This window comes from Trichosurus vulpecula, chromosome 2 (assembly GCF_011100635.1).
Source record: "Trichosurus vulpecula isolate mTriVul1 chromosome 2, mTriVul1.pri, whole genome shotgun sequence".
Classification (NCBI taxonomy): Eukaryota; Metazoa; Chordata; class Mammalia; order Diprotodontia; family Phalangeridae; genus Trichosurus; species Trichosurus vulpecula.
This window is the reverse complement of record NC_050574.1, coordinates 207,437,464-207,461,951: the sequence shown is the minus strand read 5'-3', so window position 1 is coordinate 207,461,951 and position 24,488 is coordinate 207,437,464. Positions and strand designations below refer to the sequence as shown.

At 37.2% G+C, this 24,488-nt stretch overlaps 1 protein-coding gene across 2 annotated transcripts in view; it reads right to left on the bottom strand.

Annotated features, from left to right (window-relative positions):
• Positions 1-2,052: 2,052 nt before the first annotated feature.
• The window catches only part of GPD2 (glycerol-3-phosphate dehydrogenase 2), a 137,298-nt gene continuing 114,862 nt past the window's right edge, over positions 2,053-24,488 (bottom strand). Inside the window, exons 9-17 of one of the 2 annotated variants that reach the window (XM_036745357.1) lie at positions 15,654-15,788; positions 15,203-15,378; positions 14,493-14,624; positions 13,025-13,183; positions 9,661-9,773; positions 9,489-9,567; positions 9,291-9,389; positions 5,164-5,285; positions 2,053-3,642 (exon numbers count right to left, since the gene is read on the bottom strand). In XM_036745357.1, the coding sequence (XP_036601252.1) occupies positions 3,567-3,642; positions 5,164-5,285; positions 9,291-9,389; positions 9,489-9,567; positions 9,661-9,773; positions 13,025-13,183; positions 14,493-14,624; positions 15,203-15,378; positions 15,654-15,788 (1,091 nt within the window). In that variant the 3' untranslated portion in view covers positions 2,053-3,566. Of the gene's footprint in view, positions 5,286-9,290; positions 9,390-9,488; positions 9,568-9,660; positions 9,774-13,024; positions 13,184-14,492; positions 14,625-15,202; positions 15,379-15,653; positions 15,789-24,488 lie in introns of both variants that reach the window. The other variant, XM_036745358.1, reaches the window with a different exon arrangement.

The window sequence follows — 24,488 nt, the reverse complement described above, 5'->3', positions numbered from 1 at the left end:
CACAAAAAATGTATTACTATGAAAAAGTGGCCCCCTACTCTAAAGGGGAATCTCCATAAACAGGTATATTGATCTTAAAAGCACCTATGCCCAAACAGAGTCTACTATACTCTTCTTCCTGGCATCCATCCCCAAATGAAGGACTAAATCAAAAAATAAAAACAATATAATTTGTAGAAATCAATTTGAAAAGTTTTTAAAAGCTTCTGGCTGTGCTATATTAGCTAATTTATCAGGGATGGGTTTTAAGACAGAGGGTTTTTTGTTTGTTTTAAGTTAGCAGTTTTTGCTACCACATATAATTGGGTATATTGGGAACATATGACCAATGGTCAAATCAACTTAGTTCCAAGCTTTTTCAAATAGCTATGTCAAGTACCATGCTCTAAATGTATAAAACACAGATTATGGCATTTGTTCTTTGTTTCTATTAAGTTAAAAAATTGCAGGTATTACAGAGGCAGGGTAGACACCTTAAATTTTACTGAAACTGTAGATTCAACTAGTTAGGATATAAAAACCAGAAAGGTAAGAAGGAACTGGCATGCAGAATTTGTCATGTAATCTAGGGTCCTAAGATACTGGACACTTCAATGCCAAGTGTTGCCTCATCTGTATAAAGGGAATAATGATAGCATCTGCCTCCAAGAGTTGTTGTGAGGCCCAAATGAGATAATTGTAAAGTGCTTAGCACACTGCCTGACTGTAAAAATGTTAGTTATTATTGTTATTATCATTATCATTAATTATCACATGAAGGATTGAAGCTTGCCCTGTTAATTCTCCTAAGGCAGTATTTTACATAGCTCAAACAAATCCAATTCTTATAGGCTAAGTAACTAAGAAATTGAAAAACTGTTGAGACTTAGAAAAAGGTCTCCACACAAAATTCTCTGCTCTATTTAGTATCTATGTGAATATGTCGGGAGCTATCAAGGCTCCCTATACATCTTGCTGTGTGCATTTCTGTTCACAAGTTAGGTTGCTAATCAAAGGCCTAAAAAATACAGGAAAGCCATGAAAGCCTCAGCATCTCTATTTAATAAATAGAAATCTTTTCCTTGTGAGGGTACCATAGATTCCACAGATTTTTCCAATTTTACCACGTCATTAGCTGAATACTGGGACAGGTAAGACCTATTCAGTTTAGACACCGACTAAAAATACTGATGACAATAGCATATTTCCTGTTCCTTTGAATATACTAAATTTTGTGTCATTTTTAAAAGGTATTCTGGCATATTTTAAATCTTCAAGGATTTGACACGAAAGCTCAATAGAAAAACCGTTTTCCACTAACAAGTTTCTTCCAGACACCGAACAGACTATCCTTTGTTACAAGCCTGCCTATAAGCTCATCCTTCTAAGTGTTCTAACGACAATTTCATGGAATCTTCCGAAGAGCACATATGCACTTGAACACACAATGCTCTCATGCAGCAGGTCTAAACTATAAATGCAGAAGATGTTCTCTCATATATGTGTGAATTAAAAACCTATAAAATAAAACAGGCATTCTAAAATTTGTGTTTAAACTGATAACAGCTTTACTGATTTACTGACAATGAAAATATATAGCATTTTTTCCGTCAGAGCATTTATCAACACTTGGCATCCCTGCACTAACTTGACATGTAAGATGATCAAAATGGATTATGTAATCTTTCCCATTCATTCCTATTGATTTTAGTTATGATAAAATTCATCAGTGTGCATGGGAACGCTTAGTCTGAAAGGCTCTGGTTGACAAAAAACCCAACAGAGCTGTAATAGGCTGGATGTAATTTTCAAACAGGATTGCACAAATACAGAACTCATGCCCTAAAGGCTTCAGCTACAAATTAATACAAATAATTCAGGCTACCTCATAAAAATTAAATCTGTCTAATGCAGAGATTTCACTTCTGATAGAGCATTGCAAAATTCAGAGCAAAAAAAAATTAACAAGTAAATGTCATTTTAAAAATATAGTTTCTTAAGACATTTTTCAAACTTTTTTTTTAACTTCAAGACTAATCAAAGTTATTTCTGTGACTGCCAGGAACATCAAAATGCCAGTGAACGGACCATTTTAATCAGTTTTATTGATTCATGCTTTCAGTTCTTATTCAGTTAAAAACAAGGCACATTAAATACATCCTCTTATTGCTCTATAAATGCATGCAGCTCATTCTGTATATCAAAAGTAATAAATAATGGCAATAAAACACCAAGACAGTTATAAAAATGACAACCCAGCCTCAAACACAGTATTTAACAGTCCAATCTAGAACAATAACCTAACATAATACATAAAAGTGCCACATGTAAAAACATGCAGTATGTCTATCCAGGCCAGCACAGAGTTTGTAGCTGTTGGTATTTTGTTTCTGGTTTCACACATTGTAAGGACGGTTCTCCCCTGGACCACCCATAGGACTGAAATAATGCAAAACAGTACAAAGATACAACTGCATTGGCTTCACCCTTATTACATTCATATGCCAATAGCTTTCTCTTAAATACATAAAATGTGGGATAATTAATTCAATGATCGATCCTTTCATTTTTAACCTATCAGAATTAAGAATGCAGTTTTTTTTTTTATCAGAGAACAAGAGACAGCTAGCATTCCACATACCATGAAGAAAGGCCAAACAAAGCCAGAATTTAAAGCAGAATAAAGGGGCATGCAATAGAAATCCTGAGGTTCCACTCAAGATACATTGACTGAAAGCAAGAAATGGTACATGGGGAATGTGGCAGACAACCATGGTCTATAAATTAGTCTTATATTATCATAATTGCTACTACTAAACTGGGGGGGGGGGGGGGGGCTAATTTTAGCCATAGCCTACAAAGTGTTCACTACAGATAGGATTTTTTTTCAGCTGATAAAGGCTCTCCATAAAGGATCTCAAAAGTCACTTTGTAAGACTAATTGGAATAGGCTTCAGGAAGGACTTGATTTTTCCAAAAGTTATTATCAGGTAACCCCTCAAATGTTCATTTAGACATGACACAAAATGCTTGTATGCTTTATTCACAGTTAAAAAGAAAAGTTGGCACCAGCTGATTCCCAAGACAAGTGTCTGGAACTTGTGAAGAAGTACAGGTTCAGAATCAGCAGATTTTAGGAGAAAATTGATACAAGACCTCACACACAAATAAACATGCACAAGACCTATTTAACAAATGCAGATCTGGCAAAAGAATCTGCAGGTTCCTAAGCAAAAGAAGTCAGTTTCCTACTGTATTAGGTTCAGGGAGATATAAGTCATCGTTATCTTGATTTAACTAGAGGAAGAGAAAGAGAGGGAAACCAAACATACAATATTACAATATTTCATCCCAGAGGCACACACACATAAAAAATATTTTTTAAAAATAACTTTTTTGTCTGTTATGATTTGCTTAGCTTTGGACAGAGAAATTTATAATGTCTTGAGAACAGTGCTGAATTGCCCTATTTCAGCCACCATTTATTAAAAATATTGGCTGTAACCTTGAAAGAGGAGAATGTCACAGTGACTTCTGGAAGTATCACTACCTTGGTTTTGGTTTCATACTCCCTTGTGGCAAATGCATCAACTTCTAAGCTCCTTGTGGGCAGGTTGTTTTCCATCTCTGCAGCCTTGTACAATGCCATGCAAATAGCAAGCACTTAATAAAACAAAAAAAAGCACTTAATAAAACAAAATTTTAATGGTCTTTTTAAAAAATATATTTTGATGCATATCACAGTTTTTTGAATCTCACCATTTGGTCTTAATGGTGACATAAATACTAAAGAACTGACAGGGAGAGGCATTAAGATCTGATCTTATGCTAACAGAAAACACCGCTGTGCTGTGGTGTGTCAATTTGTGTACCAGTTTTTTTTATAACTAAGATTTCCAATCATGGTAGTAAGAGCTTCCATCGAAGTGTGATATTTGCTTCTATATACAGAACCTGATCTTTTGCAAAAGCTTGTGTGGGTTCAATTCACACTGGGAAGGGCCAAGGGACAAACTACCAGATGAAGGGAGTGCAACTAGAACCAAGTAGCAGCAAAAATATTCCTAAACCATCCTTACTTAAAATGTCAGATTTTTTCCTATAAGAGGATGAAAGGTAAAATACTTTTAAGGATTTAAAAAAATAACAAAAATGCAACTCTGTGCTTATGGTTAATATTTAGAATTAGAGCAAACTAAGATATTTTATTTCTACCCTCCCCCCCCATTTCTTTGCTAAGTGAGCAAAACCAGTGCAACAGGGCTCAGTCTAAACCAATATTAGACAATATCACATGCTCCCTCAAAGATAAGATCTGGGGCTTGAAACCTGTGCTTTTTTCACATGTGCTTGTCAAAATACATATCTACCATTATAGTACTAGTATAAAGAGATGGAAAATTTGGGCTCATCCTTGTTATATCCAAATGTGCCACTTCCATGCTAGTCTCAAAACAAGGAAATCAAGGATCTTCCTGGCAACCTCAGCAGTCAAAGAAAACCAACAGCCACTGAAAAAAAACGAACTGCCGAGATGAAACTATCACTGTAAGACTCAGTAAATGTCAATGCTATCCTTATCTATACCTGTGATTTGGGAAGCTTTCAGAGTTTCTCTTTGTGACTTACTCCTGAAACCAGATCTAAACTTTTTTAGTTTTGGCAGTCACACCTGAGATAGAAAATTGGACAATATTGTGAATGTGGGGCAGAGGGAATAAGGTGGAAGGAAGAAATCCTCAGAAACACTATCATTTCTAAAGGGGTCATCCTGCATGCCCTTTCTTTTTCAAGAGTAAAGGCTATCTAAAAGTTTAATGAACACAGGTATGTGTCAGCAAATCTCTTCCAAGTTCTTCCTTGAATTTCTGCCAAAACATTCTGCTTTGAGAACTGAGAAAAGCATGTCTAGTCTAACAGGCCAGAAGTATAGTATTAAAATCTGCATGAAAAATAAAGGTAAACTACCCCTTTTATAGGCTATCCTGAATGGCAAATATAAATCAAGGGCATACACAGAGATATCTTAGAGCTTTGGAATGTTTCCCAGTGGTTAAAAAAAAAAGCAGCTATACATATCCACTAGTTTGGAGAAGTAAGAGTTGTTTCTAGCATAGTGCTTCATTGTTGTTATTTCAGTGTTTGTTGGTTTTTGTTTCTGTTTTGTGACCTGCTCAGACTCACAATCCTCCACAACTCCGATCCACTGGAATGGGAGATCTTGAACCCAGGCTCTCTTCTGCAGTCTTCATCAGTACTGCCAGGCGGCTTCCAGAGACCATTCCTTTTTGAATAGCGCTCATCAGCTTAAAGAAACAGCGTTCGATATGTTAAAATGAACGTATACACCCACACCACACATGCATGCGTGCGCGCACACACACACACACACACACACACACACACACACACACGGCCAGCTCATTCAATTCTGAACAGCACTTTAATTGTTACAAAAACTGCAAGCTGGGATGAATGAGTTCTCTATCAAAAACCATAGCAGGTGCTACAGACAGCAGAAGCAAAAAAAAAAAAAAAACTCCCATTTTGGTGAATTTCAAACACAAAGGCAGGTAGATCATTTCTACAGGAACATCTCTCCAGTAAATCAATCTGTCTTTGAAAGCTAACCTCACTTGTTGCCCCTCTGTGTGTTCAAAGCACTTGAGCGTTTGAGAATATCTTAAATATTGGATTTTACATTTCATTTGTAAAAATGTAAAGCAATACTAGGGATAGGATAAAGACAAAACAATCCACATGATACAAGTGACCCCATATTTGACAGGTGGCATGAGGATGAATGATACTGTACTTGACTCCTTCAATATTCCTAAGGTCAAATTCCTTAAAGAGTTTTCAAAGTAATTTTCATTTAAGTCCTTGAAACTAGACCCAAAGATCTACCTTAAAGAATTAATAAACTCTAGTGCTCAGATTTTAGTTAATTCTTTTTTTATCCAATGGATAAAATCAGAATTAGTCTCAAAATTACATGTACTCAGCTGGCAAAGGACTTTTTCATGTGGAAAGCACTAAGCAATTGTGTTGTCTGTGTTTTTTTTTCTTTTTCCTGCCCAAGGCTTGCCAGTTTTTTATGATTTGCTTTCCCTCCTCTTATCCTCCCCAATAACATTTCTTTTTACTTCCTGATAGCTCTGGCCATTAACCACACCTGAAATACAACTGACTACAGTGCTCTTTAATACATTTACACATTTTGGATTGCACATTTAATCCCTTTTATATATTAATAACTTCCAAGGATAAAAGGGACTATTCAGATTCTAACATTGAAGAGTGTTTCGTAAGGCATTATTTCAAAGGTTTGGATAGTTAACTGCAAAAGAGCCCTGAAATCCTGAGCCCCCAAGTTGTAGACTCATACATCTATGACTATTCTCCACAAGAATCATCTAGAAATAGTCTTTATAGACAATAAGACTAAGAAGATAAAGCTAGGCTATATATCTTCAGAAAAAGGAAAGATTTTTAGCCTACTTTTACATCAAGCTGGAATCTACTCTATGTTAAAAAGAAAGAGGCACAGGAGGCAGGGGGAGTTAAAGGGTATAAGACAGACTTTGTTTTCCATCACTTGTGACCATTTTAGAGAAGACATCCTATATTCATTATTTGGCACAAATGATTAAAACATTAGAAGGACAGGACCAGGTGTGTCAAGTGACATAAGAATTTTCAAATCTTTTTTTGATAATTTTACTATAATTTACTCTAATTTCTCCTATATGTTCAAATGCACTTTAAATACAAAGAATTATAAGCAGAAATATAATTTTACTTGGAAATAAAAATTTCCATCCTACTATCTCCAGTATGTGCAAATGCATCGCATCAACTGATATAGCTTAGTCTTTTAAGGTATTCTTAAATTCTGGTCCTTCTAGTGTTTTAACAGCCAAAGATATAAAAACAAACTCTTGCATAAATAGTTTATTGCTTAGGCTATTAGTCTACAAATATCTTAAACCCTACTGTAACAAATGATCATCTTGAGTGAATTTTTTTTAACCAGGGTCAATTTGAATATAGCGTCACATCTAAAATACTGTCTTCTTCTGTCGTGATCCACAGTCAATTTTAAAAGCACTCAGATATTTTACGTGGAGAAACAATTACAAGTTTCCATGGATCCTATGAGATACATTATCTTTAACTGTTAAAAAAAGTTTTAAAGTATAGTATAAGCATCGGTATTTAGAATACAGACTTTTTTCATGGATAATTGGAAAAGTTAAAGCCTGATCACAAAGAGATTCTATAAGAAAACATGTAGAAAGACTCAATTACTTAGAATCAATTTTTTTCAACTATGCTCCACTCAAATTAACTCAATTACTAAACACAATTCATGCCATCCATGATGTTGGATTACTAAACAAAACTTAGTGGTGCTAGAGTCAAAAGACCTCTGTTCAAATTGTGACTCTGATGACTCATTCCTCCATATCAACGAGGGCAAATTATTCACCTCACTAAATGTTGGTATGCCCATCTGCAAAAAGGGGCAGTGAGTTTTGTGAAGGAAGCCCTCTGTGAACCTTCAAGTACAGTGTAAATATTAGTTTTTTCAACACCAAACTTTTTAAAAGGACTTTTAACATGGGAGAAAGTACATGATTTTACTTGATGGAACATTTTCCAAAAATCAATAAAAATTTTTTTAAATTTCCTGAAAATTACAAAGAAAAGGCATTACGTGGTTTCCATTTTAAAAGCCAAAATGATAGCCTGGATTTATTTTGAAGCCTGTCTTGGTTAAAAAACTAGGTTTTGCTGGGATGAAACTCTTTTTTGTAATGCTGGACACAACCTGTGGAAATTTTCTACATTTAGATTCAACAATGCTCTTATCTGCAGCTCATCTCCAGAGAGACAATTACCATTTCCTTTGCCTTGATCTTGTTTGTTTAACTTGACACAGTGAAGAAAGGGCTGACATTGACCAAAATCCCCAGCATTAATTTATCTCATGTTCAGCATTCATCATTGCCATGATGCAGCAAAGACCTGGCAGTCATTTGAAATACCTACCCAACAAAGACTACAAAAACAAACCCAGCTAGGAAGGAACAAATAAACTCTTCGTAAGTGGAGTGAGGTAGACAGATACAAATATATTGCTGGTCATCTTGCTTTATTTTATTTCCTTCTTTAGAGATATTTATGAGGATTAATGATCTTCATTGCCCAGTTTCCTTATGGAGTGAAAATGTGAAGTTCCTATCATCAATTAAAATGTTAAAGAATTGGGACCCAAGTATGGAATTACAAAGAATGTAAATATTTGAATTATATGCCATCATGAATATGGCCTCAAAATTAAAACATACATTTTTTCCCTTTAGTTTGCTTTCCATGTTTCTTGAAGCATAACTAACACCTATAAGACTATAAAATACAGTTCTGTTTTGTTTTTATGAGCTAAATAATGCATATTTAAGGTATTAAATGTATCTAAAGACGTATTGGGTCATCTGGTACAGTTGGGCAATAGGTACTCTAAAAGGGATATTGATCCATTCTTAACTCTATTCAGAGCCCATATTTAATCTAAATGGCCCAATATATTTGAGTGGTTTGTTCATTTAATTGTGAGAACATGAATAACAAAGAGAAAGAAAAAAAAATGTTCTGCATCACAGAGGCTCTTCATCAGCTCTATAGATTACTTGATAAAGCTACAGATGCTAATTTTTCTATATTCACAAATATAGGCAGATAAAAGGCTTTTTCTGATTTCTCCCTGAAACACCTATTTCTAGTACCCTCCTTCCTCAACCCCTGCAAATGCTTCTGTATGTGTACATATGTATCACATATATATGTGTGTGTATGTGTATCTGTGTATATGAGTGTGCATGTACACACATATGCATAGCATACTGTAGTGGATAAAAAGAAAGTCTTAACGCCAGTAAGACAAGGTTTAAGTCTCATTTCTGATTAACTCTGGCCAAATCACTTAATCATTCAGGTATCTAGGCAATTCTCTAATACTATAAGGTGAAAAGAAGGTATTGATCCTCATGGGTAAGGGAGTTTCCTCACCAGGCAGTTCCCTGAACCAATCAAATCACAGGTCCAATACACACACACACACACACACATTTCTGACTTTTACTCTTCTTTGTTTCTCAGTGGTAAAAGGCAATACCAACTATGTGTACTCAGTGGTCTATTTCTTAGAACAAGTTAAATAATATAACCATTCAGAGATAAGAAGCTATATTTTCAGGTCATTAAATTTTTTTGCCATTTGTCACTTAAAAAAACCAGCCACAACTCACCTGCAAAAATTCATTGAGTTCAACCAATCCATTTTTATTCAAATCTACTTCATTGAGAATTTCATGTAGTGTATTTTGATTCATTTGAATATTGACACTCTAAATGAAAGAAAAGTAGAGGCAGAATTAATTAATCACAAATTGTAGTTTTCTATTAATTTTATTAAATATTTTCAAAGCCCAAACAAACAAGGTTACCTCTAGCACACGCTGAACATCAACTATGGTAATAAAGCCTTTTTGCTCTTTGTCAAACATGTGAAATCTCTTTTTGTACCTGAAAAATAATGATCATTAATGGAAAACCTTGCTCACATTAATTTTTTTTAAAAATCAGAGTGAAGGAAAATTTTAAAAATAGTGGCTGTACCTCTCAATATCAGCAGGCTGTAGGCTAATTTCAGAACAGTATGTTAGCTGCTCCGACCGAGACTTGTAGCCCATTTCATAGTATAGAAAACTTGTTGCACAATCAAGTTCCTCCTAAAACACAGATCAAATCCCCAAAGCTCTTTCAATCCAATCAACATGTATTTGATAAGCCCTTACGGTACATATGTGCCTAGCACCATACAAAGCACAGGAGGCACCAAAGACAAACATGAAATAATTCCTAATGTCAAGGAGAGGAAATTCCAAAGTCTAAGTCTTTTTAAAAATTTCCCCTAAGAAATAAAGGAAGGAAAAAGTATTTCTTCATTCAGTTCAAAATTACTTATCATATCTAGGGTCTGCTGCCATCTAAAATATAACGTTAGCATGGTGTAAAGTGAATAAGTACTTGACAGAGATGGTACAAACTAACGCTGGTCACTTCACAAAGAGTGAAAATGAAGTCACAATGTGATGTGGGAATGCAGGAATCTGGCATTTGGTATTTGAGGGAAGCATTGAAAGAAATAGATCAAAGGATAGAAGAGGATCCTTTCGATCATCACCTCATGAATCCATCTATCCATCCCTCAATCAATAATTATTTCTTCAGTATGTGCATGAAAAGCTGTTCTAGAGTAAAATAATCAATTAAGTCCCTGGTTTCATGATAACATCTGGTTACTTCTCAAAGCTATATAGAAAGAGATGCCTTCCCTAACTTTCCACAATATAGGAGGGCTGTGGCTTACTGATTCACACCAAAGTTATGAGTGGAATGATCTGAATGTGCAGGAATAGAATGAGAGCCCTGAGATCTGGTTGTGAGGAGATGCTGATTCAATTTGTGCCAGGAATTCAGACTGTGGGAGGTGAGATGGAGGAAGAGAATTCTACGAACTAGACCGATCACATTCCACCCACTGGGAGGCAGTGGATTTACTTTGAATTCTCATTCCTTGAGTGTATTGGAGGTAAGAGTTTGGGAAATGATTAACAGATATTTTTCAGCACATACTAGGTTCAGAGTATGTACAAAGAAAACAAAAAGCTTAAACACCTATCCTTCAAGCCCTTCTATTGGGCTTGGAATTCATTAATAACTTTTCTCCCTTACTTTTAGTGCTACCTTCTCTGATACACCTTTCATGTTTCTTCCCTTTCCCTTCTCAAAGTTCTCTTGGCCTGGATCTCTCCTCTGCTTGCACTTCTTGCTACCTTGTATTAAAATTATGTGTGCACACATATGCCTAAGTGCAGAAAATAAGCCCTTTTTCTTGATGTCTGACAGTGCTTTGCACATAGCATGGGCTTAATAAATGTTTGCTGAATTCTATTTTGAATTTAAGAATCAGAAGGATTGTGGCCCATTGTATACCTTTCTGATCACATCATTCACTATATGTTGACTACTATGGTTCCAAACAGCTAGTATTCATTCATTTATTCAATAAATACTGATTATGCATTTACTCTCTGCTAGGCACTCTATAAAGCATTAGGAATACGAAGACAAAAGAAAATCATTTTTGCCCTGGAGGAGTTTATATCTCCCAAGGTCAAGACATAAATACAGATAAGTAAATGCAAACCACATTCAACATACACAAACCACATTCAAAACAAACACAATGGAGTGGAGAATGCTAGCAACTGGAGATTTGGCTTGCAATGCCAAACAGGAATTTAGGTTTAATCTCAGAGGTGAATGGGAACCAGTAGATCTTCCTGAGCAGGGAGTTAATGGAGTTAGATCCATTCTTCAATAATATCAACTTGGCAGCTAAGTGGATCAGAGATTAGAGATGAGAGAGACTAGAGGGAAGAAGATCACAATAGAAAGATAATACAACAGTTCAGATGTAAGACAACTTGTTAGTTGAGGACTGGGCTTGCAGTCAGGAAGACCTACATACAAATCCTGCCTCAGAACCTTGCTAATTGTGTGACCATAGTCCGGTCACTTATCCTCTATGAGCCTCAGTTTCTTCATATGTAAAACAAGGGAGCTGGACTCAATGACATCTAAGGTCCATTCCAATTTTAAATCTACCATCCCATGAAGAGAAGGGGAAAGGAAGGGGGAAAGTATTTATTAAATGCCTACTACATGCTAGGCCCTATAGTAAATGCTGTATAAATATTATTTATAATAATATGTGATGATGCCCATTTTACAGTTCAGAAAACTGAGGCAGACAGAAGTTAGGCAACTTGCTCAGTCTTGCACAGCTAGTAAGTGTATGAGACCAGAATTTAACTCGGCTCTTCTTGATTCCAGATCCAGGGCTCAACCTAGCTGCAATCCCATGCTGCTAGCCCCAGCTAGGCTGGTAGCCATGTGAGTAGAAAGACAAAAATGTTGTGGAGGCAGAATTGGAGAGACTTGAGAGACTTAGCAACCAGTGAGTTGGCTATAGGGAATGAGAAAAAGTCATCCCCAAACGGCTCAGATTTTGCAGACCTGAGTGACTGGAAAGCTGTTGGTGCCCCCCGGAAAGAAATAAGGAAGTATGAGGCAGCTAGGTGGTGCAGTGAGTAGAGCACCAGCTCTGAAGTCAGGAGGACCTGAGTTCAAATCCAGCCTCAGACACTTGACACACTTACTAGCTGTGTGATCTTGGGCAAGTCACTTAACCCCAATTGCCCTGCCTTCCCCCCTCCGAAAAAAAATAAGGAAGTATGGAAGAAGGTATTAGAGGAAAAACAATGAGTTTAAGTCTGGATGTGTTGACCTTTGCCTTTTCTATTGTTTCCCCTTTATGCAAATTAAGTCATCCCAATTATTTAGGGCTTTGGCTAATGAGTTAGACCAAAACTTGCTCTTGGCCTTGTTTTATTTGCTGCATGCATGGCAATAGCATCAAGATAGACAAGGAAGTCTGTGCCCCTGAAAATTACGATGGTTAGGGCTAATTGAAATAAATGAAAATAAAGTAGTAAAAAACTTTCCTACCATACTTATCAGATTCATTCCTAATAGTAATATGTAAGACCACTTCTTTATAGCTAAGCCTTGGCTTAGAATAAATTGGCTTTCTTTTGGCCTGAGGATAGGGGATCTAAAATGAGGCTTCACTGAATAAGCACTTGAAGATCTGGGAATAGGGCCATCATTTCATATCGCTTGTTAAGGGAATCATCTATAAAAACATTTTTGCTACCAAAGGGAGAAAGGTAAATTGGCAGAACACAGGAGTTTGACTACATGACACATTCTAAGAGGGTTTTCAATGAAAATGTATAAACATGTAATGGAGAATGCTCTAACATCCACTAACACAACAGAGTAGCCAAACATTTTATCTGAGAGTCAAAGTACTTATTGGAGAAATGTGATTGTAAAATTCTGTATTCAATACCTTTTTCTTTTCCTCACTCCAATTCAGTTCCCTTCCCATCAGGTCGACAATCTTAGGTAGAGCTTCCTCTGCAGCCTGGACATTCAGAAATGCAAGTCGAGTACGGCGTGAAATCATATCTACTGCGGTGCATGCATACTCTTTGATTCCATATTTCACCTGTGTTTGACATTTTTTAAAGTTATTTTGTACTCAAAGGTTTAAAGGCAACTGGCATGTACAAACCACCCCCCCCCATATAAACATGTATGTACATGAAAGGTAAAGTTTGGTTTTATACTGTTGGGTTACCTAGCTGGCCTAAGACAAGCAGTAACCACAGCTATGACTTTGCTCTTTCTGACAAATCACAGTTTGAAAAGTTGACTCTCTGGAAAAAGTTGCAGCTTTACTCTCAGTATAACCTGGTATAAATATGCAAAGCTCCCTTGCCTCTTGTTTGCCATCTTATCACATGAGCAGAAAGGTAAGTACCCTCTGCTTATGCATAATATGAATGTTATTTACCCAATTCTTTTTATTTGTTCTTTGGTTAGATACAGTAGAAAGAGCAACAATCTCTGTCAGAGGATAGGATTCAAATCCCGGTTCTGTGAGATCTTAGTCCTCAGTTTCTTCATATGTAAAATAGAAGGGCTGGATGAGGTCCCATCTAGCTCTCAATCTATGATCTTTAACTCTTATCCTATCCAAACCTATGATTTGTAGACTTTTTTAATTTGGTCTGCATCGTATTTCCTGTCTGGGATTGTAAATAACCAAATAGGAAGAATTGTGTATGTATATATGTATGTGTGTATATGTATATACATATATATACATATATACACACACAGGCACTTAATACATTTCTTATGATGACCATAAAATTAGTATTATATCAACAATAAAATATTTATTGAGGTACATAGTTGCAAAGCACTATGTTGGGTGTTATGGGGGATACAAAAGAAATATAAGATAATACCCCTGCCCTCAAGGAATTAATATTTATTTTGGGCAGACAATGTATAAACATATGAAAATTTTTAAATAACAATTTAAGACATCATAAGAAATATCATAAGATAGAATGTGATTAAATATAAAAGGGCGGTACAGATAAGGGCTAGGAGATCAGAAGAGCAGGAAGTCACTATGGACTGAAGTGGTTTGGAAAAGCTTAATGTTAGCAGTGACTTAAGCTGGTCCTTGAAGGGCAAATAGAATTTAGTCAGTATCTTGTAACTGCTTTAATTCATATTACCACCACTATCCCCCCAAATTTTAAAATTAAATATAAAAGGTAACCAAAAAGATCACAGTTGTATGGCCACTTATTTCAGACTCTGGCAGATGTTCAAGAAGACTAAACCCTAGAATCAGCAAGGTCTTCATTTGAGGGAGGAGGAAAATCATGATAAAAGTGAGTGGAATTCATCACAGCCACCAAGGGAGAAGAGGGCATTGAGAAGTAACGACCGCATACCTCTGCTTCAATGTACGGGAATTCAGACACGAGACGCACTCCAACGATGGGCCATCTTTTTCCAGTTACACTTGCTATTTTAGCTACCTCGAAGGCTTTGTCACCATAAGTAGAAGCAAGATGTTGAGCCACCTAGAGAAAGGAAATCACATTAGGCAAAGACCTTGAATATCAGCATCTTCTAGGTAAAAAGAAAAACCAAATAAACAAAAAAGCATGTGTAAGGGCTTCTTGTCAAGTGTTCCCACGGCGTGTAACAAATCAGTTTAGGAGAGTATTAGATTTTGATTGTGTGGGAGGATACTCCCTGAGCTCTGGATGCTTAGGCTAGCACTAAAGCTAAGATGCATGTATCACTGTTATCAGTGAGTGATGATGCTTCAGCTTCACTCTACCTCTAGGATCACATTGGAAGAATGGATTCAGTTGGTCTTGAGAAGTAACAAACTCAGGATGCTATGCCAACTGTTTAAAAAAGTAAATAGATAAAACAAAAGGGGAAAATATAGCCAGAAAACCTATTGGGGAATTGATGAAGAAAGAATGCAGATTAAAAGGTACCCTGAATAAAAGAGAGATTCATTCTCTCTCTCTCTCTCTCTTTCTCTCTCTCTCTCTCTCTCTCTCCCCCTCGTTAAAGCTTATTGGGTACCACAGGATCATAATATCTATTTAAGCAAAGAGGAAGATGAAACACAATAAACACATACCTCACTTTCAAGTCCATAATCCTGAACCAGTCTAATGTACAGAGTAGGGCTCCAATCCTTACCACCCTGTAGGTAAAGGCCAGATGTCCTACTTGGCCCTGCTTTAAACTTGTGATTTTTGATAGCAGTATCTATGGTATCTTCAGCCATAGAACGGTAAGTTGTCCATTTTCCACCTAAAAACATGTATAAGCAAATAAGTCACCAGACTGTCATACTGCTCAACTTCTGATTTTTTAAAAATTAACCAGTTATTAATTTCATTAGTAATAAAGTGATTCATTTGGTCATTGTTTACATAGCGACACAACATAATGGCATTAATTCAGACTGCAATAAAAGCAACAATTCAGACATTCTTAATGGCATTAATTCAGATCCCAAAAGGTGGGATCTTTTCATTGGAGACCATCATCTGAGCCTCATGAAACACCAATTCAATTTTCCATACCTGCTATAGTGATAAGGCCACTTTCACTGGTATCAACAACATGATTTCGAGAGATTGACTGGGTATCTTTAGATGTAGGATCTGTAACAAGGGGCCGGATTCCACTCCAAGCTGCTAGGACATCCCCTCTTCTCACTGTGGAGAATAGAAATAAAGGGAGAGGGTGCTAATTCACTATTAGCATGTCAAGAAAACTAGAGCAATTTTTAAAGTCAGATGAAGTTATAATCAACAGGAACAGAAGGAAAATAACATGGACTCAGAGAGGGGAAATAGCCTTAAATATAATATGGAAATCACTGGCCAGGTGCCACGTTGGACAGAAAAACAATTTAGAGGTCTTTCTGCCATCATTCTGTTACAGCTGCTGCCACCATTTATTCACTCCTCTTATATTTGTTGTTTGGGGTATTTGAGAACCAATAATCTCTTCAGTTCTGGTTTTCTTTCTTTTTGGAAAAGTTCTGAAAATGTGTCAAATGTCTCTTTATTATTGAGCATTCATCTTTTTTTCAGAAGTCACCCAGGGCTGCATCCTGAGCTCCACTACACTTCAGAACACATTCACTCCTATGTTTTCTGGTAGGTGCAGAATAGTCTTGAGTTTTATGAATTCCCTTTCCTTTGTAGTTGAAGGTCTTTTTCCTGATTGCTTGCAGAACTTGTTGTTTCTAAATTGAATTGTTAAATGTAATTACTATGTGGAGGTGATCTGTGAATTCTTTCAATTAATATTTGATTTTCGTTGTTCTGGGCAGTTTTCTTCTGTTATATCTTATATTAATAGTGTTATGGTTTTTTTTGTCCTATCGTGTTCTTCTGTGAGACCTATAATCCTTAGATTGTCTCAACATATCCTGTCTTTGAGATCAGTATGCTTTGCATGCATATGGGGATATTTTCTTTTAATGCTATTGACTTTTTGCTTCTTGTTTTCTAGATTGGCCTTCACTTCTATATATTTGTATCCCCAATTTATTGTTGCCTTTTTTGTTTCTTTGGTGAGATTTGCCATCACAGATTCCAGTTTTTCTATGCTGCCTATTATTTTTGCTGTACAGGGCATAAATTCTGCTCTCTTAATTCCCATTTCTCTTTTTAACCACTCAGGAACACTGTGTTACGATTCCATGTTCTCACATTCCACAGGATCTTCTGTCTGATCAAATGGCAGATCATTTTCCTTTGTTTTGCAGTATTAAGACACAGATGCCTAAACATGTTTACTAGATGGATGGGGAGATCATATTTTCTTCTGTTATTAATATTTTCCCTGCTGATTTATCTGCTTATGGTCTTTGAGTTTTCTTCTTCCTGAGATCTTTGATATTTTCTGTTTTTTTCCATTGATTTTCCCCCATTCATTCTGACAGTGGTTTCCTTGGGGACTGGATCTGAAAGCATCTTAGCCTCCTCCCATGTTGGACAATTCACAATTCACCAGCCTTGGTCTCTGCCTCCAGTGACTTCTGGGTAGGTCAGAACTGGTCCCAGTTGGATTCCATGTTCTTTCCTTAAGTCTTGGTAGAGTGCTGCACAGCACCCCATCCCCATACACAATGTCCTCTCCTGGTAATTGGTCTCACTCTATTTGTTCCTTAGTTCCCTGACTTGGCACCAGCAGACTGCTGTGCTGGTGGTGCAAGTTCTCTGTCCTGGCATAGGCAGTTCAGAGCTTTGCCACACTAGTGCTACACAGTTGGCCACCCCAAGCAGTCTTTTGCTACAGAAGGGCTGAGGCCCCACTGGCTATCTGTTGCAGCCTTAGCAAATTTCCACAGCCTAGAACCAGATTCTCTGTGACCATAGAAAGAGGGAAGGGGGAGCGCAGGTGTAGGGGCTAAGTTTTGTTGTAAGCCTATGCTGGATCCAGAAGGTGGGGGAGAGGTGCTAAGTGAGCTCAGGGTGAGCATCACTTCATGGGTTTTAGGTTTTGTTTTTTAACCTTCTCCTGGATTCTAGTATCCTAGTGAGACAGGTGGAGACATGGAGACATCCACGGAGACAGGTGAGGTTATGTTGCCACTGGCTCATAATTTCTGTTTTGGAGAGGTCTGAGAGGTCATACAGATGACAGAAAATGTCTAGTCCTCCATCTTGTTGCTCATATGACCCAAAAGTAATATTTTTGTTTAAAAAAACCCACTCTATCACTTATTAGTGATTTAACCTTAGAGTGTCTATATCCCTTCATTTTACTAGGGTATAGAAAAAGTAGAATAGACCCAGAAGCACATACTTGTATTTGTTCACTTTATGTATATGATGTATATATTTCTATATGTACTTATTGTCTCTTCCAACAGAACTTAAGTTCCTTGCAAGTAGGAATTCTTTCTTCATGTACTCAGCACACAGTGCCTGGCACATTTTGATGTTCAGTTATTTCTGACTCTTTGTGACCCCATTTGAGGTTTTCTTGGCAAAGATATTGGAGTGGTTTACCATTTCCTTCTCATTTTACAGATGAGAAAACAGAGGCAAACAGGGTTAAGTGACTTGCCCAACGTCACACAGCTACGAAGTGTCTGAGGCCAGATGTGAACTCCAGACCATACTGGAGTATGTCCAAAACATTCTCCAGGCCTGGCATTCCATCCACTGTATCATCTAGATGCCTGTCTGGCACACAGTAAAGGCTTAATAAATATTGATTACTTGTATCCTCAAGGCATAACACAGTATCTGCCATAAAAATTGAAAAGTATAAGAAATGGTTATAGTTGGGAAGACTTAAGATTGGAAAGCAGCCTCAATTAAATGGAACTAAATACTATAAATCCTTGTTGAAATCAGAGAGCTACCTAAAGGATTTCAAAACTCAGATTCAAAAAAATTACGATAGTGAAGTTGATCATCTGTTCCTTTACAGATGATAAGATTTAGAAAATAACGTTACATATTTCAAATAAAGGTAGTTAAATTAGACAGATGGAAGAACCTTTCTATTTAAGGGGATGTGAGATACTGAAATTCCATGATGCAGAATCTTTGTAAGGAATCGTAAGATTACTGGAATATTTCAACCACAGCCAGGTGAGCATATGTAGAGAATGTTTTGCATTTAGTTTACTTGGAGAGTCAAAACTATGATGAGGTGGGTTTTGGATTTTTTTTTTTTTGGTGGGGGGAGGTAGGAGGGCAGAAAGAACCTGCAGCAAATAGTACGCTGGAATTTCCCACGGCTATGAATTTTCATCGCTGTTCAAATCTGTAAAAGGAAATAAGGTACCACTGAAACACTGGAGATACCTGGGTAACAGGGAGGAGGCAGGAAGAATGAGAAAGAAAGCGAGAGATCAGTCCTCAGAAGAGAGTACTTAAAGCCACACAAGCATACATAGAAAAACTATTATGTTAATTATATTTAGTATATGCATATTCATTGTTGTTCAGTCATTTTTCAGTCTTGTCCAACTTTTTATGACCCCATTTGGGGTTTTCTTGGCAAAGATACTGGAATGGTTTGTCATTTCCTTCCCCAGCTCATTTTACAGATGAAGAAACTGAGGCAAACAGGGTTAAGTGACTTACCCAGGAGCACACAGCAGCTAGTGTCAGAGGCTAGATTTGAACTCAGGAAGGTGAGTCTTCCTAACTCCAGGCCCAGTACTCTATCCACCGAGCCATCTAGCTGCCTCTACTATACATGTATACGTAATATATGTTACATATATACATATAAACTCTATCTTTTCTCCCTCTTAAACAAATCAATGGAACTCTGGTGAGGAAAGCCTATTGGTACTCACCCCAATGAGCAACTCTTGCTGAATAACCAAAGGTCAACATAAAGTTCCCAAAGGCTGTGTTCTATTCCTAGCTCCTCCACTCTCCTAAGTCACTTCCTGGGCAGTTGTTTGCTTTCATTTAACTTTTTTTAATCGACAACAATATATTATTGTCTTTCTCTTCTACTTCCTCCTCCTTTCCCATTGGAAGTGGCTCCAATGAAAAAACAAAAAAGAAAAACAAAACCCTTTTAACTAATAAACATAGTTACGCAAAATGAGTTCTCACACTGGTAATATCCAAACGTCCAAAAATGGATGTCTCATTCTGCAACCTGTGTCCATCATCTCCCTGTCAGGAGGTAGACACATGCTTGCTTCATCAGTGTTCTCTGGAATCATGGTTAGTCACTGCATTGATCAGAGTTCTTAAAGTCTTTCAAAGTTGTTTGTCTTTACAGCATTGCTGTCAATGTAGATGTTGTTCTCCTGGTTGTGTTCCCTTTACTCTGCATTAACGCCCTACCTTTCCAGACCAATGTCTTGTTACATCTAGTTACTATACACCTCGACCAAAATGAAGTACTCTCTTGGCCCCTGTACACACTTTATACTTTTCTGATTCTGTACAGAATCACAGTTAATGTCAAGGGTACGATTCATACTCTCCCCTCCCCTTCTGCCTTATCAAACTCTAATCTACACTTTCAAGCCCAGGTCAAATGTAATCTCTTCCATGAAGTCTTCTCCTCCCCTACCCCCAACCTCTGGACATCACCAAGACCATCCCCTGCAGACCTTCAATAACCTTTCTACCTCTCTAAAGCAAATAGATAGCATAGTTATCTATGGATGTGTCTTATCCCCCAATTGGTCTTTAAGCTTAATGAGGGCAGGGACTGTTTTATAAAGACAGTATCTTCCCCCAGGACCTATCGCATTGTAAGTGTTTGATATTTGCTAGATTCAATCTATCAATATGTAGCAACACGCCTCTCATATATTAGGCAATTAATTTTTTCCAGTCAAACTCAATTGATGGTAAAGTCCCAGTGCTTGTCATGTCCTTCAAAAAATGTTGGCAGAACTTAAGAAAAGGTAAGAATATTTAACTTTTTCAATAACTAGTGCTACAAAATCATTTTCTTTTAGTCATTGCCACTTTCCCCAAAAGAAGATTAAATCCCACCTCTTCCTGCTTGTTGTCGTTGTTTCTAATTCTGTGACATTGACGTTAACACAGCTCGGAAACTCAGATTTAAAATGACTTAGGGGATTTAGATCTGTTAGGCTAACATATAAATTTTAACATCTAAAATAGATAATATGTTTATCCTGCCAAGAGATAAAGATGTAATTTAAAAAAAATACCTAAGTTTCATGTAAATAGAACTATAGAATCAAATATTACAGACATTGCATATCCTAACGGACATCTGGGTCTGGCAGAGATTTAGAAAGATCTGACCTCAAATCCTGCCTCCAACAGTTAACAGACATGTGGGCAAATTGCTTAACCTCCATCAGCCTCAGCTTCCTTGTCTGTAAAATGGGGATAAAATAATTGTAGGATTTCCCTCACAAGGTGAAATGATGATGTAGAAGGCTTTACAAACCTTTAAGTGCTGCATCAACATGATGCTGTTATCATTACCATTATTATCACCTTATTTAATCAACAGCACAGAAATCACACTTCGAAAACATTCGATAAAAGATTCTGGGTTTACAATCGCAGACTGCATGCTGCTGGTAGAATTTTAACTCAACTGAATTGAGTTCTTAGTGCCACTTCAATTATATTAACACAGTGTTGAGACTGAATTTATTTATAAAATAAAGAACGTCTGCATGCCAAGTTAAGGAAAATATCAAAATTAAATACTTAAAATATAAAGTAGCCTATAGGGTACTTCATCTTAATTGGCTGCAGTCTCTGTTGCAGGTTTAGAGAGAAGTCTTCAGTCACATCTGAAGACTCAAGCCAATGCCATACATATACATGAGTCCAAGGCTTCCTACTAAAGATGTTATCTGGGAAATGGTTTTAACTGATAGAACTTTGCTTAGAAGCAAATCTGACCACAACCAAGACCATTAACCACACAGATACCAATGCTCCAATGGATCGGTGATCTCAGGGATGTGAAAACTTTTAATAATGCAGGTCAGAACAAATTCATTGCTGTCCATCCTTGTCTTCTCCTACCCTTCTAGTCTTCTTACATCTTAGATAACTCCTGTACCATCATGCACTTCTAGGGATAGAAAAGTGTTTATGGAGAACTAAACACAGATTGCTGGACTTGGAATCAATCCTGCCTGTGAAACCAACTAGCTGCGTGACCAAGGGGAAGTCAACATTTATGAAACTCTTTTTATCAGAAGAATAAGACTAGCGATAACTGTAGCAACTACCTCAAAGGAATTGGGAGGATCCATTGTGCTTTGCAAACAAATGTTCACATGCAGTATCAACTCAGTAATGTGAAAATAATGTTAAACTTGGAGCCAGAAGACATAGGTTCAGTTTCTGTTTCTACATTGGGAGTGGGGATGTAGAGTCATCTAGATCTGTGATTTAATTGATATTGCGAAGCTGTGGTGAGGAAACTCCTATTAGTGCCCCCTACTACTGTTAAGCCAGCTATAGTCTTAAGAGAGCTGACTGGAGCTCTGAGAGTGTGGGACCACAATAGGATCACATAGCCAGCCTGTGTCAGAGGCATGACATCTGTTAACAATATAATCACAGGCAATCATTCACTTCTCACAACCTATTTTCCCATCTTTTACCAAGAATCAAAAATGATTCTTGCATTAATACATAGGATTATTATAAGGAAAGTGACTTTGTGAACCTCATAAACCTTGCTCTCACCTATATACTTGGCAATACAGGGACGCCATCCTCCTTGGCTGTTCCTTGAACAAGACACTCCATTGCCCAACACTGGGCATTTTCACTGGTTGCTTCTCATGCATGGGATGCTTTTGCTCCTCATCTCTGCCTCTTGGCTTCCCTGGCTTAAAGTCACAGCTAAAATCCCATATTCAATGTGAAACTTTTCCTGATTCCTGATAAAGCTAGTGCTTCCTTTTATTAGTTGTGTGTATATACATATATATGTGTGTATGTATGTGGATATGTATGTGGATAGCTAGACACTATGTATCTAAGATACGTAGTTTGTAGAGGATATTGTTTGTAACCTGTATCTTGTTTGTAGTTTTCACATAGTTTTTCATGTTGCTCTCTCCCTTCCCCCCAATTAGAATGTGAGCTCCTTGAAATTAGAGACTGTCTTTTGCCTTGCCTTCTATTCCCAATGCTTAACACAATGCTTTGTACCTAGTAGGCATTGAATAAATGCTCATTGATTGGTTTGGAGGTAGCTCTCAGGTCTCCTACAGCTGGTAGACTTCAATTCCTCTGGGATGGTTTGAATAACTTCTTCAAAGCCAGTGCTTGGGAGACGAAGGAATGGTATTACTGGGAGACACCTTACTTTCTAATAGCATAGGGTAGGTGAAATTGTTGCTAAATAATGACAGTAAATATGTATCTATTTGGGAAAAAGGGAATCCCCTAGCTGACTTGGTGGTAGCTCTAGGTCTCTGGACAAGGGTGATGGACAGTCCTTAATTAACCCTTGTGTTAAAAGAGGGCAGCCCCTCCATGGAGGTCTCTAAGAAGGAAGAGTTTTTGTATCACTCCCCTGATGTTGCTCTTAAAGATGAGGAAACTGAGGCCCAGATGAATGAAGAGACTTGCCCAAAGTCACACTGATTCACAACAAATAGGATGCTTCTTTGTATACTCTACAGTTGTTGGCATGGTGCCTTAAATCCAGTAAGAAATCAATAAATATTTGCCAAAGGAATGTTGACTACTCAGTGATTTGCCCTATTTCAGCTTCGTTTTCTGCCTCAGTGTCCCTTAAGCCAACGGCATGTAATTGTGAAATAGCTGGGAGACACAGTGTAGGGAATGTTGCAATTGGAGTCAAAAATGACCTTGATTCAGATACTGCCTCTGACACTTTAACCAAGTCATTTGACCTCTCTGAGACTCAAGTTTCTTCATCTGTAAAAGGGAAGTGATGATGATAACTTAGAGAATCAAGCATTCCCCTTCCCAAAGATCTAACACAGTAAACAGTCTTGAGCAAGATTCCCTAACTAACAGATGGGAATCTTCAACAAGGCAATGTGGTACAATGGGAAGAACACAGTTTCCAGAGTCAAAGGTCCTAGTTTTAAATCCCCTCAACACTTACTATGTGTGACCTTGAGAAAATCATGTAGCCACTGTTTCCTTATTTATGAAGTGAGGGAATTGGCCTCCGCGGTCCCTTCCACATGTAGATCTGGAATCCTAAGTAGACAGCTATGTAAAGAGAGGGCTGGGTGCCATAATGGATAGAGTGCTAGATTCAGGAAGATCAGAGTTCAAATCCTACCTCATACAATTACTAGCTGTGGGACCTAAGCAAATCATTTAGTCTCCATCTGCCTCAGTTTCTTGATCTATAAAACAGGAATAGGCTCAGATTCAATCTAGCTCAGATTCAAAGACTGAATCTGGTCCACTTATGAAAACAAGCGTCACAAAGGGTAGGATTTCTTAAGACAACCCAATATGGCAAATCCTTAATAAAATTTGTCTGCAAAAAAAAGACAGAGATAAAAATGGCACCTACATCCCATAGTTGTTGTGATTATCAGATGACATCATATTTTAACATGCTTTGCAAATCTTAAAACACTATAAATAATGCTAGCTCTTATTATTACTATTAATATTATTATTATTGAAACATGACTCAAGAGTCCCAAAGATTGACTTTGCTTTGTCAAATTGCTACTCAAACCAGAAACCCAAACAAGTTTGTTTGTTTGTTTGTTTTAAATAACTATTTAACATTGTTGGCATGATAAAAGTCTTTGGCAGCATTACTTAAAACACCAACTTCACCAAGTTATTTCCTCAATCTTCACAAACTTATAAGGCAAGATTGCTCCAGGAAGAATACCACATCCCCTAAGTGTTTAGTAAATGTGAGACTCCAAGGCATTCGAAGTATTTTCTGCATTCTGCCAC